This window comes from Nelusetta ayraudi, unplaced genomic scaffold (assembly GCF_046127955.1).
Source record: "Nelusetta ayraudi isolate G7.1 ecotype Tasmania unplaced genomic scaffold, CSIRO-AGI_Nayr_v1 ptg000053l, whole genome shotgun sequence".
NCBI lineage: Eukaryota > Metazoa > Chordata > Actinopteri > Tetraodontiformes > Monacanthidae > Nelusetta > Nelusetta ayraudi.
In genome coordinates this window covers 3,727,170-3,746,278 of record NW_027466103.1, presented here as the reverse complement: position 1 = coordinate 3,746,278, position 19,109 = coordinate 3,727,170, and the positions used below count along the sequence as shown (strand labels likewise).

At 45.0% G+C, this 19,109-nt stretch overlaps 1 protein-coding gene across 9 annotated transcripts in view; it reads left to right on the top strand.

The window, feature by feature from the left end:
* The window catches only part of srpk2 (SRSF protein kinase 2), a 57,016-nt gene that overhangs the window by 1,842 nt on the left and 36,065 nt on the right, over positions 1-19,109 (top strand). Inside the window, exon 1 of one of the 9 annotated variants that reach the window (XM_076038081.1) lies at positions 15,211-15,350. The exons of the other annotated variants lie outside the window; for them this stretch is intronic. Within the exon in view, the coding sequence (XP_075894196.1) occupies positions 15,313-15,350 (38 nt within the window). The 5' untranslated portion in view covers positions 15,211-15,312. Of the gene's footprint in view, positions 1-15,210; positions 15,351-19,109 lie in introns of those variants that run through there. 9 annotated transcript variants of the gene reach the window in all.

Genomic DNA, 19,109 nt, shown 5'->3' with positions numbered 1-19,109 from the left:
CCTCAGATATTTTATATACTCCCACAAAGACATCACTCGCTTCGATCATTCTTATAGCTTGAACTCACTTTTTTTTTTTGATGAGCTTTTTCTGGTTGCTCGATGTGACGATTCACTTGCAATCAACAGTGTGATCCTTTCTTTCGATAAAGGCCTAAACGTGACATGACATGCGTGGCGTGGCGTGACCCGACAGAGCTCATGACAAGTGTTCAGTTGCTGTGTCTTTTCCGTCCTTCTGTTTGTTGCAAATCCATTGTTCATTCAGAAAAAACTATGCCAGTTGAGTTTATGCTACAAGATACCATTGCATCCTCCTTTAAAAGTTCATTTGATTAAGTTATGTCCTCATTTGTATTCAGTACTTCCTATTACATAGCAGCATTTCCTATAAATATCACAATGACTCAAGAAATCTTTCTCTCTCTCTCTCTCTCTCTCTCTGTTTTACACACACACACACACACACACACACACACACACACACACACACTCAGAGAGAAAGTGTTGGTATTTTGCTTAAGAGCTGAGTCAAGCTTTGTCTTCAGGAACCACAACACACACTCGCACACACATGGTTTTGCATTGACAGCAAATATTACTTGGGGAAATAAAAGGCACTGTCATTACATTATTTCCATTGTCCCTCTCCAGTGACATACTGATTGTCCTCCACGGTTGAACTTATCCTGTAAAGACAATGCATTTATTCAGTTGTTGTTTTTTTCAGTAGTTGTAGTAAACTTACCTGGAACTTTGCAGTTGTTGGCTATTTTATACTTGTTCCCTAAATATGGATAAATAGTATCTTGAGTTACTTTTATTCACGTTAATGTTGATGCTTTTTTCCTCAGTTTGTGCTTCTGTGTGTGAAACACCTCTGGCAGCTCTTGTATGAGAGGATTTATTTTGCCGTCCAAATACTCAAGCCTCAAGCCTCCAGCGCTGGCGAACTATTTTGCGTCAGTCCTTGTTCACGGTCCACAAATGATGAGTTGCATGATTGCAAAGACAAAGTTTTGCTCTGTTCTGAAATTCATTTTTATTTATAAACAAATAGCAGAACGAAGTCCTTCCAACTTCATCCAATTGGCAAATGCTAAAAGGAGATATTTTAACTTTAAGCTTATTAAAGTGTTGGTGTTGCATGCTGTCTAGCTGCACCTTTACAAAGTTTAGCTTTTGCTTTTACTCATTAATTTATGCATGTAAGCTCATGCAGGGTAATCAGAGCTCACAGGAGTTATAGTTCTGCTATTTTTTTAATGTAATCAACTATGCCTAATCTGTGTAATGGAAAACAAACATACGTAGACTAACAGACTTCCCTTGTGGGCGCTACGTAGAATGATACAGTTCCATATTTTTGCTAATTTGCTACGCTCACTGCTGTGTGACTACTACACACGGGCAAAATTGTGATGTTGATGCTGAAAACAGGTTGGTCGACCCAACACAGTCACTTCCACACTGTTCTGTTTAGTAACAAAGAAAAATGGATGTTGTGTCCTCAGATGTCTTCACTTCAGCTTTTTCCAGGAATTTCCAAGCCTGTGAAAATCAACCACTCAGTGGGTGAATCGGTTGTGTCTCAGAGGGCAGCGACATGAATCGCAGAGCTCAGGGGTTTCGTAAGCATGTAATTGATCTTGAAGACCAAGTCTGGTCTTCAAAGCCTTTTTTTTCCAGGTTTTATTACTTCTGTTCAATGTGCTGACTGCAAACCACAAAACACAGGCACAACGAGCCACTAGTTGTGCTTTGTAAACACCAGTTTGTGCTTTTCTACTTTGTGGTAGTTTGGCTGCGACTGTGCTCTGACGTTTAGAAGTTCGCTTTTTGATTTGTCTCCCTCTTTCATTGTGGAACTTTTATCCACAGGCCATCACAGGGACGTTGTAACTTGATCTTAACGTTTCGCTTTCGCTTCATGAATAAAGATTTTTTAGTCCTTCCAAGAAAAAGAGAATAGAAGTTGTTGTGTTCAAAACGACCAATTTCAGCTTGTTTGAATTAGCTTGTTTGAGTCTCAGTGTTTGTCAGAAAGGGAGAACTGTGTAAGCTTGTTTGTACTGCTGTCGGGTCCACCTTATCAAAAATCTTTTCAACTCAATCATGTTAAATATTGACACTTATGTGCAGCTGTTAAGTAAGAAAAATTCCCACAATTCGTTCAGTCAGAGGTTAAGTACTTATTTCATTTTTCAACATCATTCACCTGCTCAGTTTTTATTTATTTTTTTTTAGTTCCAGTGGGGAAACAAAAACAACCTTCATGCCTTGTTGCCCCTGTTGTCATAGAAACACTGGCTGTGTGACTCTGGCTGGCCAGAAGCAATAACAATGGAGTGAGCCCTGTCACCATGATTACAGGCACAAAACAATGAAGGTGGAAGTTTTGGAGCGAGGCGGAGGGCACTTGGCGCCGAAATAATTACGATAATTAGGCCGAATAATGACGACAACAACATCAACAACAACAACAAGAAATCAAAATGACTCTATCAACAGATATCATGATTGTTTTATCAGTCACACTTCCAGCAAAAATAATGTTGTATTTAGTTTTATTGAATTATAAAAGCCATGGAGCGCAAGCTCCACAGGGCACAAAAATGTGCCCTGTGGAGCTTAGAATGATCTATGAATATTTGTCATTAGCTAATCTGTGTTTAAGGTTAACACCAATTCTCTTGACTCTGAAGATCAAGCTCTTAGTCAGTCATGTTAAATTGAATCGTGTCCGTGTTACACTCTAATCGAATCGCTTGTGAAAAGTTTCAGCCCAAGAGGTTTTCGTGAAGAGTTTCCTCCAAGTTGGAGATAAGTTAAGCATTCTGGACACCAGAACACTCCTGGGCTGTGTGTGAAAGTGATGTGAGGGGACAGCAGGATCCAGGCTTTCTCAGTCATAACGCTAATAATCTTCATGGGACATATATCTGTCTGCTTGCGGTAGCTGCTGTACCCCCGAACATCCTTTGCTGCACGGAATGAGCCGAAACCCACCTAAGTAATATTTCCAAAGATTGCACTGAAGACTGAAGCACTGACTGTTTTTCCCAGTCCGGGGAGTTTCAATCTGAAGATTCAAGCTGGCAGATGCCTGGAATGCTGTGCAGAGACAAGATGGAGCTTCAAGGGCTGGATCAGCCTATTAAGTCTCGTCTCAGCTGCTTCATTTTGGAGTTAATTGCTGAAGGGATGTTTTCTTTTTCTCAAGTCTGATGGACCTGGATTATGGATACGTTTTTCTAAAAAAAAAAATCACAAAACTCACAAAACTCATCTGAACTGTCTCAATGCTGTTATCGACTACCAAGAAAGTGAACGACTATAATTCCATGTGTGTTCATGTGTTTAATAGCAGGCAAACTATCCCGTAGTTACGTGCCTGTAATTGCATTCCTACTATTTTTGAATGAAGATAAAATTTTGACATGGCTTTTAAAATCAACATTTTATCAGCCATGAGATGTAAAAACTAACTAAGCAAACAAAACAAAACAAAACAGCCTTCTCGGATGAAATATACCATTCATTTGAACGTCTCAAAATGACTTTTTTTTTTGTTCATTAGTTGCCGGCAAATGGTGACAAAGCCTCGCTGCTGCGTTGTGGTGTCGAGACTGGAGGGGCAGGTTGATTAGCAGCGCCGTGTGGACCTGACGTGAGCTCGGACGTTCGATCTCGGGCGTGAAGATTTGCTCAGCCCAATACTGCTTCCTTCATCAATATTGCAGTCTGGCTGGATGGAGATAATGTCTGCCGCTGAGAGCGGAGCATGTGAACTGCATGCAGAGAGAGTGTGGAGGAGACAGAAAGGAGCTCAGCGAGAGAAACAGGCCTGGGAACCCTGGGGCTGAGGCTCAGGGTTGTGTGTGTGCTGGTAAAAAGGACTGCATGGTGACTGCTGCTGAATTGAAGTTGACCCCCCCCCCCATCCCCCAGTAATATTACATTAAACGTGTGAAAAAGTACGGTTGCGACAAGTTCATGTTTGTCTTGGCTCCGTATCTGTTGTCGCAGTAGCAACCTTTACACGTCGGACCTGCAGGGCAACAGTTTGTCTCCCTGCAGCTGCCTCATGCAGGGCAGGGACCTGAAGATTCACCTACTGTGTGTCATGTCAAGATCAAGCTAATTCAGTAGCTACCTGCAGCTCTTGACCTTACAGTCAGACAAAAAAAAAAAACCCAAACAAAAACAACATGCAAAAAAGCTTAAATAGTTGACTTGATATCCTTGGGATCATGTGACCATATGTGGACATACACGGACACAGACTGTAAAGATGACTTTATTCTATAGTAAAATAGGATTCAATTCAACAAAAACCCAAATTTCTCTGACAGACATGCAGATGATTCTAATTCCTTTCATTTTATTATTGTATCGTGGGGATGTTGAATGGGTGACACAGGCAATATATTGAAAGACCACATTTGAAAACCTCTGTTGCACACCAACCTACGTCTTTGCAACGTTTTATGCTCATCAGTGAATTGCAATGATTGTCTTTGTTTTGTAAAAAATGATTCCAAAACGTATACTTCCACAATCTCACACAGTCAAAAGACGCACACTGTGCTTACCGCTGATCAGCCCTCGTTATGTGCTGAATTGTAATACGATATCAATCACTTCCTTTGTGGCGTCTGAGTGAGAATGATCTTGTCCCTGGTGGCCGCAGTTCCAGCACTAGTTCCGGCTGACCGGTTTCCCATCAAGTCAAGTAGGCCACTCTGGTTAGGAGCTGAAGTAGGGGACCCTCTGAATAGAAGCTCAAAATCTGGAATTCACCTTTCTGAGCAAGTGATAATTAGGGAGCCTGGTTTAAAAGCCCCCACGGGTCACCTTTGGGCTTAGCACAGCCAAAGTCAAGTGATTCTTCTCTTTGAACCCTCATGTGAGCTTGTAAAACTCGTCTAGTGGTCTGTTTTCATGGACTCACAGGGGTCGACCGTCCATCTCGTCCAGGACGGCGCAGCGACCATCAGACTGAATGAAGGGATGATGCGGCAGGAGTGCATTAAAAGGACGAGTGCCCGCCTGTGTTCTTACAATGAGATTTGTCTGATCACTTCATCCATGGCGATTCCCCCGTGATGTGGTTCAGTTCTGCAGTCGCAGGCCAGTGGGTCGACACAAAAGGAGAAAGGGGCAGCTTTAATGGGGCATGTAATTCTATAAGAGGGCGGAGCTTGTCGCTCTCTGAGAGGCTCTGTCACCCACCACTGCCACCATCTGGCCAACTGGGGAGAAAAGACATACGCGAGCCAACTGCCTGCACCTCAGGTGGGTTTTGTGGCAGGGCTTGATAAAAAAGATTGAATGAAACGTCACGAAATTCGAAATAAACGAAAAATAACGTTTTGACCAACACAATTATCGTTTTGACCAACACAATTATCTTTTCTTTAGATATATGTTTTTTTTTTCGTGCACAGGAGCACATTAATCCTATCTGTGACAAACGGATACTTAATTGATAAAGTTAAGATACTGGTGTCATTTCTATTTTTCTTTAGCATGAATGCTAAATGTGTTTGTGGTCGTGTCAGACAGAGATAAATTAGAGCTGCTTGAAAAAAAACAAAAAAACAAAAACAAAAAATAAAAAAAACCCAATTAACAAAACTGTATTTATCACATTTAAAAAAAGAAATTGCACTTCATGGTTACCACAACCATGTTATTCTCTAACAGAAGAATCATTCATGCATAAAGCTGATCTTTGTACATCCTTTATATTCAACTTAGCAATTTTTCTCTTCCCTCAAATTATTAAGTGGGGTTGTAAATATTTGAGTTCCCTCTGAGTGATCCGTCCCATCTCGTTAAATATGACCTCCACCACTTTCAGGCCAGCTGCTGGTTGCCTGAGAGTCGAAACCTCAGGACAAAAGGTCAGAGAATGGCAGCTGCTAGCCTATTGCATTGCGTGGGTGAATGTGAATCTGGTCTCACATTCACATTCATCAATTAAGAAAATACTTTTTTTTGCTGACCAAATTAAATTCCTGCTTCTTTTGTTTGCATTTGAAATGAGCAGCATATCCCCAGTGGAAATTACAGCCACGGCTTCTGCACGTCCCATCATTTTGCACGTGCCTGTGTGCGTCGCTTGGATGTAGATGTACATTTTTTAAGAACTAGCATCTTCTGTGGCTTCTTGGTTCTTATTTAATGGCTATTGCACAGACTGAACCAAACCATTGATTTGAAATAATTACCCCCTTTTGGAAAAAAAAAAGGAATAGTTGAACACAACCTCAAATCCCTGTGGAAAATGTGAATGCAGTTCCAGCTAAAAGAGTATCAGGTTGTCTATCATCATATTTTCAGTGTGGTGTAGCTTTCAGTGCAATGCAGCGCACCAAAACACTCCCCACCCCCTGTTCTCTCCCCAGTAATCACAGATAAACGTTGACGCAGGTACAACAGTCCAAATCAATGCCTTGTTTCCTGTGCGAGTGGGCTGCTTGCGTCGGCCTTTTCACACGCTTGCAGTTCAGCCACAACATGTTTGTCTCAGTGTCACTGCAGTGACACTGAGACAAACAGTGTCACTGCAGTGCATTAGCCCTGTAAATAATGTGTGTGTGTGTGTGTGTGTGTGTGTGTGTGTGGATTCACTGTGCACTAGGTTTGTGTATTTTGAACATCAGCTTCATTCTTTCAGGGCTGTCACTGTTAACATTGTAAACATTGAGTAATTGGCTTCACTCTGCTGCACAGAATTAAAAGAAAAGAAAAGAAAGAAAAAGAAAAAAAGGAAATGGGAAAAAAACATCACTCATTTATATTGAAAAACTACCACCAAGATTATTTTTGCTTGAATTACGATGATTCAATGGACCCCGAGTGCAACTGAGGATGTGCTAAAATGTATTGACATCTATATAGAATATTACTAGATCACGACAACAGCGTTATTTCTGCTTGTTTAATTCAGTGGCGGAGTTCTCTACTAAGCCCCCCCCCCACCCCCCCCCCCATCTTCCACCTCCCCCCATTTGTGAAGCACATCCTTAACTGTCTGCTTTTATCATTTAGTCGACTTTTTTCATGCAACTGATATTTAAACTCATTGAGTTTCATCACAAAGCCTGTAATTTCATATTCAGTCTTATAGAAACATCCTACCACCAGCCTCATACTACTTCAGCAATTTTACAGGAGTGCTCCTGTTTTGCCAATCATCACGCACGTCATGTTGACGCAGCTCTGACGGTTGACCACAGGTCTACTGGCTCTGCCCGCAGTAATCGTCTCAGGAAATGCAGATACTGTAGCAGAAGTAGAAACTCACATGAAAAGCTTTATAGTTTAAACTGTTACTTTAATCCAACTAAAAGCAGAACGGTTTGTTTAAGTCCTTTAAACGCTCCTTTACTGAGGCAGGCCTCTGTTATGGCTTGCTTGACAAGAAAGCAGTGTCTGCAGAATCTTGGTTCAGGAGTGTCATTCTCATTTGGCCCGTTAGAGGGCAGCATTATCATAAGTTTTAGTATCTTTGAGAAAACGCTTTTGGTTTATTTTGCCTTATTTTAGTGGCTGTTGATGTTACTCCAGTCCAGTGAAAACTTTTCCACGTCGCTCTCATGTATTTTGCTAAAATTCAGACAATGAGACACAGCTGTGAGCAGAGAGTCAAAGGTCAAGCTCTGTGTGTGCTTTGACGTGACGAGGTGCTCACTCTCATTTGTGAGAGAATGAATCTAAACGTGGTCGCCAGGTGAAGATGCTGAGGTCAGACAGAAGGGAGAGAGGGAGGTCAAAGGTCACCCATGCATCAACTCAACAAAGCACTCTTAGCTAATGAACTGGCTGTCTCAAGTACCAATACAGAGCCAGAACACAAGCAGCAGAGAGAAATATTTGGAGTCGTATTGTCCCTCTTTTTATTTTATTTTATTTTTATTTTATTTTCAAATACCATTCCGGCAGTTGCAATCACACTCCATCACACACTTTGGCTGTTGAGTGTATCGGCTGCGCCTATGACATCGGAGACTGCATGCTGTTAACCATAGCCGGCTGTTACTGAGAGGTAATAAATACAAAGGCTCAAGTCACTGGAGCAGCTGGGTCAACTATAAATTAAATGAGGACATTAAAAGAATTAATTAATTGGATCAACTCGAAAAATGTCAGTGGCCCACTTAAAACAGGATTTGAAGCTAATGACTGAGGTTTCACAAGTTATGAAAAAATGTTGAGTTGTACACATGGACATGTACAAAATATTAATGACATATATGTTAGATCTTTTTTTTTTTTTTTTTTTTCTCCTTTAAATGACAGTGTTGAAATGTATTCCGGAGGTGCTCATTGCCATGAAACATGTTCTGTCACACAGTAGCCCACTGAGTTGTATTTAGTCCCATACTGATGGATGGATGTACAGTATTTAGGTTTTATTGGAAATCAGACGATGGAGTTGTATGTATTTTTTTCAATGCCAGATGTGCTTATGAAGGGTGCATGTATATATAAATGGCAAGAAAAAACATTAATCACTGTCAGAAAACAGTAACAAACTTTTGCCTTGATTGCCACTTTTTGCAGAAAATACAATAGGAGTACAATCCGGCCGAACCATTGTCCTACCACTAGGAGGTGGACACTGTGTTGAAATGGGCCTTGAGGGCTGAGAGGGGAAAGATTACACGTGCATCTCATAATGGTGTGTTAAGAGCAGCTCTGACTGAAAAGAAGCAGGCGGCAACGCAGGTTCCAGTCGTGGCTGTCTGGGACACACACTTACACACTCTTCACACTTTTTAGTCACTTTAGTCACTTTTTTGGCGACATATATATATATATATATAAAAATTGGTTGTATATAGTGTTATTCTTGATTGGTTTTTTTTTGCTGTCTGCACAATCTCTGGTAAGCATTGCTCCTTTTACATTTCACTGCACATCCTATGAGCATGTGAGAAGTTCTTGAACTGAATTGAATCAAATTGATCTACGAAACACCTATTGCTAGTTCATATTGATGAGTAAAAAATGGAATGGAAACGGAAAGATGCAGTTGCCAAATCAAAACACAGATAATGATAGATGGAAGTTTGGATTTGGTTTTTGCAAAATACACTGATGATTTCGTCTAACTGGCCATTTGTTTGAATTTGCGGACAACATCACACAACCACTTTAAAACTGTATTTTTGCATTAAAGTTGAGTCCATCCAGGAAGTCATTGGTTCATGTGTGTCTAAAGGGCAGCACCGCAACATTTTCTATTTGTGGAAAATTACAATCTGCATTTATATATTTTTTTGCATGGGAGGGGGGGGGGGCTTTTATTTATAGTTATAGTCGTCATAACTAAACCAAGTGATGAAGATGCTTTATATGCAGACTTTCATTATGAATTTATGGGCTGCTGCCATGTTTCCCCATCGGCACAAGTGCTCCATATGGAATTGAAAAAAGAACAAGGAAAAAGAGCGACTCCGAGGGAGACCGTGGGCTATCAGCATGTCCATTCATATGGACACACACACACGCACACACACACACACACACACACACACACACACACACAGAGAAACCTTGCAATCATGGACATGGATGTACAGTTTCAGATACTGGTGTGTGTGTGTGTGTGTGTGTGTGTGTGTACACGTGTCTTTCCTCTGGGGGGCGCTGTTTTCACAGCAAACAGTCAATAACATGGCTCCTGACATAAAGAGCATGTTGTCGCCTGGCTACCAGCATCTTCCTCCTGCCTCCTGCTTCTACTCACCTTCTCGCTGACACATAAACACATCAACAGACACACACACACGCGCACACACGCACACACACACACACACACACACACACACACACACACACACACACACACACACACACACACACAGTCCATTGTTTGCATTGTTTGATTATGTTGTTGTTGTTCTTCTGCATTTTCCGTGCATACTGGAGGATTCTGAACAAATTTCAAAATTTCAGGGGGGGGGGAGGGGCATGCACGACCGTGTCGGTATGTGTGTGTGTGTGTGTGTGTGTGTGTGTGTTTGCATGCATAAACCCCTTCCCTCTCCCCGACATCCACCAGGCCGTGAAGAGAAGTAGGACGCTTAAAGATAGCTCCCGGCAGCCTCAATACCGGCTCCCAAAATATATCTGCTCAGGAGAGTCATCGCCCCCCCCACCCTTAACCCCCCTTCCCCTTACTCCCCCTCTTGCTTCTTCATCTATTGCTCCCCCCACTTAAGGAAAGGAATGATGATAAGCCCTTAAAATTTCAAACTGACTGCTGTGAGGTGTTGAGACAACCAAATGCTTTTTTCCCCTTCCGCTGTCATCCTTCAGAATTCCTGAAGTATGTCTGTGGGGAGGGGTGGGGGATGGAGGGAGGGTGTCTAGTATCAGTCTACATTTAATGTAAACTGGGAGCCACATGCAGATATTTATAACCGTTCGAGTTCAGTTTTTTTTCTTCTTGAAGTTGCATTTTCCCTCATGGTTGTGGTTGTCTTCGACTGCATACGTGCAGTTGGACGGATCTAGAATGCTGGCCCACCCCTTCATCTGGACCCCATCATGATGTGTTTTTACACACATACAAAAGCCACCTTCCCCCACCTCAGTTGACCCCCCCCCCTCCCCCAATATGTATGGATATATGGGAAATTGAAACAAATAAAGCGAGTGAAAGGCCGAGTGCTGTCCCTCACATCAGCTCAATATTCTTCCAGCTGTCTAGATGCACTGAGCCCCCCCCACCCACCCACACACACTGGCCCCTGGCCCACATCCACAAAGAATGAGGACAATAGTTTGGCTCAGAGACATGTGTGCCTAATGTAGCTCTTTTATGTGAGAAAGTGGAACTGTATGGCGCTGCGAGAAGGAGAGAGAGAGAGAGAGAGAGAGAGAGAGAGAGAGAGAGAGAGAGAGAGAGAGAGTCCCTATTTCGTTTCTGTCGTTCTTCTGTCGGGAAGCTTTTACATGTACAGGGTTTGCTTGGCTAAAACAGAAATGTCCTTCGAGGTTTTATTTGTCACATTAATGGTGCAGCTGGTGAAGAAGGCAGTTGGTAGGGTTCACCGTCATGGAGCAGGGTGACACTGCTCCATGACGGTGGAGCCATGACAGGGCACTGGCCTTCCTGCATGTTCAGGATCCGTGAAACTGTGCCTTTATGGTGGATCCCTGTGTTATCGTCACCTGTTGTGCTGTGATTGTCCACGATTTCAGGCTAACGTGCTTGTTTTTAGAAGGTATTATTATTATTATTATTATTATTATTATTATTATTATTATTATTATTATTATTGTTCTGTTTCTGCTCAGCTGTCATTCAGTGTTTTGAAGGAACAAAAGCACTGAGATGCTGTAAGTGCGGGATCTCTGACAGCAATGCTGATTTAAGCTTCACTCTGATTTTTTGTCTTATTCTTTGTTATCCGTTATCTTTTCCTTAACGAGACATCACCTCATGGCGGCGAGAAATTGATAGTCTAAAATTTTGAATTCTGCCGCTGTGGACGTTTTTCCTTTCCGTTTACAATTCAGGGGTGTGAAACTCAAATGCGCAGTGTGGCCAAAATTTAAAACTTGGACAAAGTCTCGGGCCAACATTGATATTTATTGAAAAAAATCTTCCTCCAAATAGAACAGTGAACCTTTTTATATGCACCCAAAACCACCTAAATATGGAACATGCAAAACTTAATATTATACAATAAATAACTTGTACACCTGCAAAATTGAATTTCAAATAAAAAAAAACAATCATCATAAATAATAAAACTTATATATAAACAAAATTGTATGCCTCTTTTTTATTTTCAGCCTGCTGATTTAAATTTCAAGAGTAACTGTTTCCACGGGCTCCTAATACATTTAGAAATAAGATAACAATAAACCAGTGAAGTCATTATAATCATAGACATATTAATGAACGTTCTGTCCTGATTGACGCACCAAAATACCAACACAGCGTTCTGGGATTTATAGTATATGCGGTACATGTGCTGTGTAATAGTGGCGGGTTGGCAGGCCGGCTCTATTAGTGATATAAATGATGCTGCGGGCCAAAGTTTAACACCTATGGTCTACACCAGGCGTGGAGGCTTTCTAAACTGGACTGCCAAACTTGAGGAAATTATATTAATAGTCAGTAAGTCATAAAATAGCTGCATGTCATCCATTTTTCAGTGTTTTAAGAGTCAGTCAATAAAGAGCTAAATACTTGTGTGGCTTCAAAGACACTGATTTTGTTGGAACTTTGCTTTTGTTCATTATTTAATTGACATTAAAGCACGCTTTCTGCATATCCCATGATATAATATTTTTTTCTCCTATGAGAAACCAGCCCCTCTGTTAAATTTTTAGAACCCACTGTCTGTCTGTCTGTCTGTCTGTCTGTGTCTTTCCTTATGATCAAATGGCCGTTTACCAAGGTGCCGTGTCTCGCCCTCCGATGTACTATTTCCATGGAGCAGACATGCTAATGAGTTTGAGGTGGTATCTGCAGTGACACAGACGTAAAAAAAGGGAAAGCCCTTTCAAATGTGTCCTTGCAGATAAACCCCCCCCCCTATCATCTCACAGCCCCTATCGCCGCAGCCCTGCCACGGATTATAAAATCGCAGCAGCCCGGAGCACCACAGCAAATTCTTTTAGGGGGGGGAGCTGCTCTGTCACTGGCACACACACACACACACACTCACACTCACACACACACACACACACACACACACACACACACACACACACACACACACGTGTCAAACATTTGAGACAAAAAGGACTTTGCCCACGATGCACAGCTTGCCCAGCTCTTTGTTAGCTTGGCTGTGATTATTTTGGCCCAGAGGTTCAGGCTGGTGTCCCATGCAGCTCTTGCTCGGTGCTTGCTAAAAGCCTGTGGCCCTCAGCACCTCAGAGCACCTGCTGATGGCTCGTCTGGCCCTCGTGACTCTCCATTCCAGAGGTGGGCAACCTTTTGCACTGGTGGGGCCACAATGTAACAGAGGGGCTGGAGCGCGAGCATATTGGTGGAGCGTTTTGGTGACCCACCTCATTGGAGGAAAGAATTTATCATGGAATATATGTGCTTTAATGTCAATAGAAAAGGAACCTAAGCAAAGTTACAACAAAATCGCTGTCTTTGAAGCCCCACGGTATTCAGCTCTTTATTGAAATGACTCTTGGGGTGAATTCCAATTCCTCCTTTAACCCTCAATCTCAACCCTCAATCTCAAAAATGCTCGCTCCCGCGAAGTGCAAGCGCTGTCCCGATTCTCAGAACGTCAAATTGAGGGACAAGTTTAAGGGCTGTATCGCCCTCAATATTGAGATTCTCCGGCACCACCCTTGGGAGTAAGGGCTACCCAGAAGGCATTGTGTATCTTCGAAAAATGGCGATGAAAAAAGCGAGCTACAAATGGTATAACGGTATAAAAGTATTTTCTTAGTTAATAAAGATATAAATATTACGAAACCATTTAATTGTCATAGTTTAAGACTTTTTTATGGATTATTGACATTGTTGTTGCGTGACATTTATTTATTTTTTTCTTTAAAATGCTTGTCAGCCGGACCGGCGGTCCCGGCTTCACGTTACTTGTGTACATCGTTGTGTAGCGACGGAGGACTTCTTCTTTTTCGTCGTCTTCTTCTTCTTCTCCTTCTTCTTTGTCGTCGTTGTCTTCTTGTAAAAATATTATCAGCCCTCTGACTTTCTGCCCCCCCCCCACCCCCTCCACATCCCCCGGAGGACCCGACCGTAACATTAACCCCAGGAAACCCCAGCAAACCCGGCCACAGTGCAATTTTCCTGCGCGCACGCACGCACAAAGGCACAAGCGCACACATTCAGGCAATGGTACGTGCAGCCGGCTCGCCCACATTCCAGTATCGAGGTCAGATTGAGAGACGGCAGTCAGACCCCCCATCATAGCAGCAGCCTCTGGCTACCTTCTGTGGGCCGCTCACTCATGCAGAAGCAGCAAAATCCCATCTGCCCTGAAAACCTGTGTACAGTCAGACACCTAAAAGATACAGAGTTTTTTTTTTAATTTATTTAAAAAACAAACAAACAGAGACTAGGACATTAGATGACTTGGTGGCAGGGGGGGGGTTCACTGTTGCCCTGAGATACAGGATGATGTCGTAATAAGTCAATTTGGAGAGAGAGAGGGAGAGAGAGGGACGGGGACTGATTGAAGGGAGGGGGAGGAGGGAGGGAGGGAGGGAGCAGAACGGAGCCGCTCTGCTAGCAGAGAGCCGTCAGTTTCCCTGCTGCTGTCACAGCCCACACCCCTCCCTCCTGAGCACACAGTGGTACGCTCCGTTCGCTCCGGCTCGCTCACTGCTCTGTTGTTGTGCAGAGCTGCAGAAGGCCTGACGGAGCCAGCCAGCCAGCCAGCCAGCCAGCCAACCAGCCAGGCAGCCAGGCAGCCAGGCAGACGGGAGGAGGAGGAAGTGGGAGGAAGGAAGGAATATACTGACGGAGGACAGACGGGCGGCGAGCATCGAGAGCCTCGGCAATCTCATCGCATTTTCACCGGCGGACTCTGAGAAAGGAGGGAGGGAAGGAAGGAAGGAAGGAAGGAAGGAAGGAAGGAAGGAAGGAAGGAGAAGGAGAAAGGGGAAGAGGAGGACAAGCAGCGGCAGCAGTGGCAGCAGCGGCAGTGAAAGCAAAGAGAGAAGTGAAGAGAGAGGGAGGCAAGGTGAAAGAGGAGAAGGGAGGAAGGAAGCAGGAAAGAGAGGAAGGAGGCTGGGCGTGAGGAGGGGCTGACATTGCTGCTTTCCTTATCAGCTCACACACACACACACATACACGCACGCACACACACGCACCGCACACACACACACACACCCACACACACACACACACACACACTTTCAGGCAGATTGTGCACCACACAGCCGCCCCCCCTCCCCGGCTCTCTCTCTCTTTTTATTAACCTTTGCTGAGCCGTGTCCTCCATCCTTCTCCTCCGAACGAGAGGACGAGAGAGACAGAGAGCGGAGGAAGAGGAAGAGGAAGAGGAGGAGGAGGAGAAAGGACAAGGAGGAGGAGGAGGTGGAGGAAGAAGAGGAGGAGGAGGGGAGGCAGCAACCCTCTCCTCTCCCGACACGCGGAAGAGAGACATTGGGAGGAGTGAGAGTGAGAGAGAGAGAGAGAGAGGGAGAGAGAGGGAGAGAGAGAGACAGCAGCAGCAGCACCAGGAGCAGCAGCAGCAGCAGCAGCAGCAGCAGCAGCAGCAGCTTTCTGTTTTCCTTTGCCGTCTCCTGTGGTCCTCTCGGCCAGCGGGCGGCTAACAGGCTCCGCTCATGTCCGTGAACTCAGAGAAATCCTCGTCCCCCGAAAGGTAACACCCCCCCCCCCCCACCTCACCCCCTCGCCCTCGCTCGCCTGTCATTTCACCTCCCTCCGTCCTCCACCCCCACCCCCACCCCCAACCCCACACCACCTCCTCTTCACCCTCAGCACCTCCATGTCTTCGTCTTTCTGTATTTGCATCGTGAGCTGGTTCCTTTCATTGTCTGGGTCTCAGCAGTCTGAGTGCTGTGACGGCGCGAGGGGGTGGGGGGGTGGGGGGGTGTTAAGGGGGAGGTGGTAAAAAGACATTCATTGTTGCACAGCTCCCCCCCGTCCCCCAAAAGCATCTTTACATGCAGAGGCATGAGAAGTACATACTGCAACAACATAGCTTTTTTTTTTCTTTTTTTATTATAATAATAAAAATACACATTAATCCCCAAATTGAAGCAGCTGCCTGGTAGTGACGCATCGTGTAATGGCGACAATAACAGCACCACACTCGTCTCTTTATGTCGCTGGTAGAGAGCAGAGCTTACACAGCAATAGTGTCAACACGCGTCAACATTAGCACAGCAGCAGCAGTAACAGCAGCAGCTAGCAGCAGCAGCACTAACAGGAACAGCAGCAGCACTAACAGGAACAGCAGCAACAGCAGCAGTAACAGGAACAGCAGCAGCAACAACAGCAGCAGCAGCAGCAGCAGCAGCAGCAGCAGCAGCAACAGCAGCAGCAGCATCCTTCCTGCGTTACAAGACATGACGCACATCAGTGTGTAGCATCGCTGAACAATGGCATCGTTGGGCCGCTGCTGCTGCTGGAGCTGCTGCTGCTGCTGGAGCTGCTGCTACACACCTTCTGTAGTGCAACATCCACAGGCAGTGAAACACCAGTTCAAAACAACCAGTGACACCATTAAAGGGCGTAGTTGATGACGTTGAAATTTCAAATCCAACCAGACAGCTGCACTGGCACAGCAACACACAGCACAACAGACATGACAAGACATTTGATTAAAACATCATCCCTGTTAGTGAGTAGGGACTCTGGGCCTCCTGAGTCATTGTTATCCCTAATCTTCTGATTTTTGGATTTGGATTTGCTTTTGTTTTTTTCCTTTGTGACACAATGGTTAACGCTGCCGCCTCGCAGCAAGAAGGTTGTGGGTTCCATTCCCGGGGTCTCCTGGGGCCTTTCTGTGTAGAGTTTGTATGTTCTGCCTGTGTCTGCGTGGGTTTTCTCTGGGTTCTCCGGCTTCCTCCCCCAGTCCAAAACATGCGTGGGAGGTGAATTGGAAACTCTAAATTGGCCGTAGGTGTGTGTGTGTGTGTGTGTGTGTGTGTGTGTGTGTGTCTGTGTGTGTGTGTGTCTGTGAGTCAGTGTGAATGCTTGTTTGTCTCTTTGTGGCCCTGTGCTAAAGTGGCCACTTGTCCAGGGTGTCACCCTGCCTTCAGCCTATGACAGCTGGGAGAGGCTCCAGCAGACCCCCAAGACCCTGAGAGCAGGAGGAAGAGGGTATTGAAGATGGATATATGGATGTTTCTTTATTGCTTAACACGTTCACGATATGATCCTAAACGTTGAAATGTTTCTGATGTTGGGAGCTCGCAAATCCCTCGAGCGGCCATGCTTTCCAAGTCCATTATTGTTCGTTTTTAAAGATATTTTGAAAAGAGTAGGGTTCGAGGACAAACGGCTCTGTTGTCCACGTCATCGAGCCCCGTTTTGGTGTCGGTGAATCGATATTAAAGTCCATAGGCCTTGTTGAGTTGGTGCTGGGCAGCCCCGTTGTCCGGTCGACGGATCTCCTCGTAAAACCAGGGTGGGAATGTGGAGAGACGTGGATTTGATGGGCGCTGGAGGGCGAGGAGCAGGCAGACTGGATGACTCAGGTAGGCAGTGATGCCGTGCCAAGTAGGATCAGGCAGCGCTCACTGGGTCCAGCGCCAGGCCCCAGACTGGCGCGCTCAAACACAGCTCAGCGGGCACACACGCAGGGAAGGGAGCAACCGGGCGCCGAAAATATCTGGCGTCGTCACACGGCCAGTTGGGCACAGCGGAAAGAATCTCAGTGACTTTGGCCGTTTTTGTTTTTGGAGATGAACGGGAGTCTTTTTTAATTTTAAGGTTACATTTTAGCAATCACGCTAATTATTTAGCAAATAATATTGTGATTGCGCATTTAAGCAGACCTCACCGGGAGCTCTGTGTGCTTCGGTTTTCAGGGAGCCGCGGCTGTGTCCATTGTTTGGCCTCACAATCTTCTTCTGGCTGTAATCAAGAATTATTTAGCCTGACCCATGTTGCCTGACAGGTAGCGACAAAGAGCTACACTCATGCTGGCAGAGCTGCTCGCCGTGTCGTGACGTCTCACATGACGGCGGTCACAATGGAAGGCAGCAGTGCGTTTTCTTCCGGTGAGGGAGGTCCGGTCTGGTCCAGTTCTGCAGGAGAATTCTTAAGCAAGGCCGGCTGCATGAGTGGTCATTAACCGGATGTTTTTTCACACCTCGCACAACAGGCCCTTGTGTTAAAATGACGGAAGCGAAGGTGTGCACAGTTAGCACAGTTAGCAAACTGGCATGGATGAAAGCCTTCTGGGCTACTTGCCTACAGATGGTATGGAATGAGTGGACCCTTCTATGGTCCTCCAATGGATGGAGTCTTGTTGAAGGGATCATCGTACTGAGACAAAAGTGCAAAGTGGTGTTAGCATCGTGCATCTGTGTTTCACAGACCCTGTTTCAGTATTGACATATCAAACCTGTTTTTTTTCCTGCGCTAACTGGCGCTTTTTTTTTCTGCTTTGCACTCTCAGACAATTGCTGAATTTCTTCTCTGCGCTAGGTCTTCTGTGCATCGCCAAGTGTTTGTCCGCAACGGGCCTCTTTCATTATCCGCTCACATTGTTTCCTGAATTAGCAATGGAATGGAGCAATGGATAGGTGGATGATGAGGCACTCTGACAATGTAATCCATAATGTCTCCATCGTGCGCGGTCATCAGGCGATGAATGTGCCGCGTTCACTTTCAGATGTGGGCTATATTAGGTCTGTGTTTTGGGAAATACTATCTTTTTTGTGTCTGTCACACCATCTGGGGCCTGGGTTGTGCACACACACACACACACACACACACGCGCGCGCACACACACACACACACACACACACGCACAAACAAAACTGAGCTGCAATGATTGACGGGGGGATATGTGGTGGAACGTGTGTCAGCAGTCAGGCAGAAGAGCTGGAGTGTGTTTTGTGCGTTGAAGCCACAGGGCGGACGACGGGCCTGAAAAGAGCAGGAGGCTGCGCTGCGATGCTGTTTCCTCCGAGTACTCGCATTAGGAAGACGATCTCCGTTGTGTAACTCGGCACTCGAGGCATGGCAGCGACGGAGAGTGACGGAAGACAAGGAGCGTGTGTGTGCGTGCGTGTGCGTGTGTGTGTGTGTGTGTGTGTGTGTGTGTGTGTGTGTGTGTGTGTGTGTGTGTACACTTTTTGACATTTCGTGTGAGCAGCTTAGACCCTTTCTCTGCAGGGTGAAGCCACATGTGACGCTCTGTTGGGTGGCTTATGTTGTTTTGAAAAGACTTTCATTTAGGATTAAGCAAAAGTTAAACAAGTAAACAGCCAGAGGTCAAGAGTTCACCAGCGCTGTTGCAGAGCAGGGTGCTGCGTTGTGCTGGGCAAGTCTGAGATGCGTTTTGAGACGTACTAAAATTGTATTGGCCGTTTGGAAACTGGTTTGATTGTTGTGGGGAATCCTCTATTGTGATCAGAGAGAAGTCACACAAGCACTCGGACAT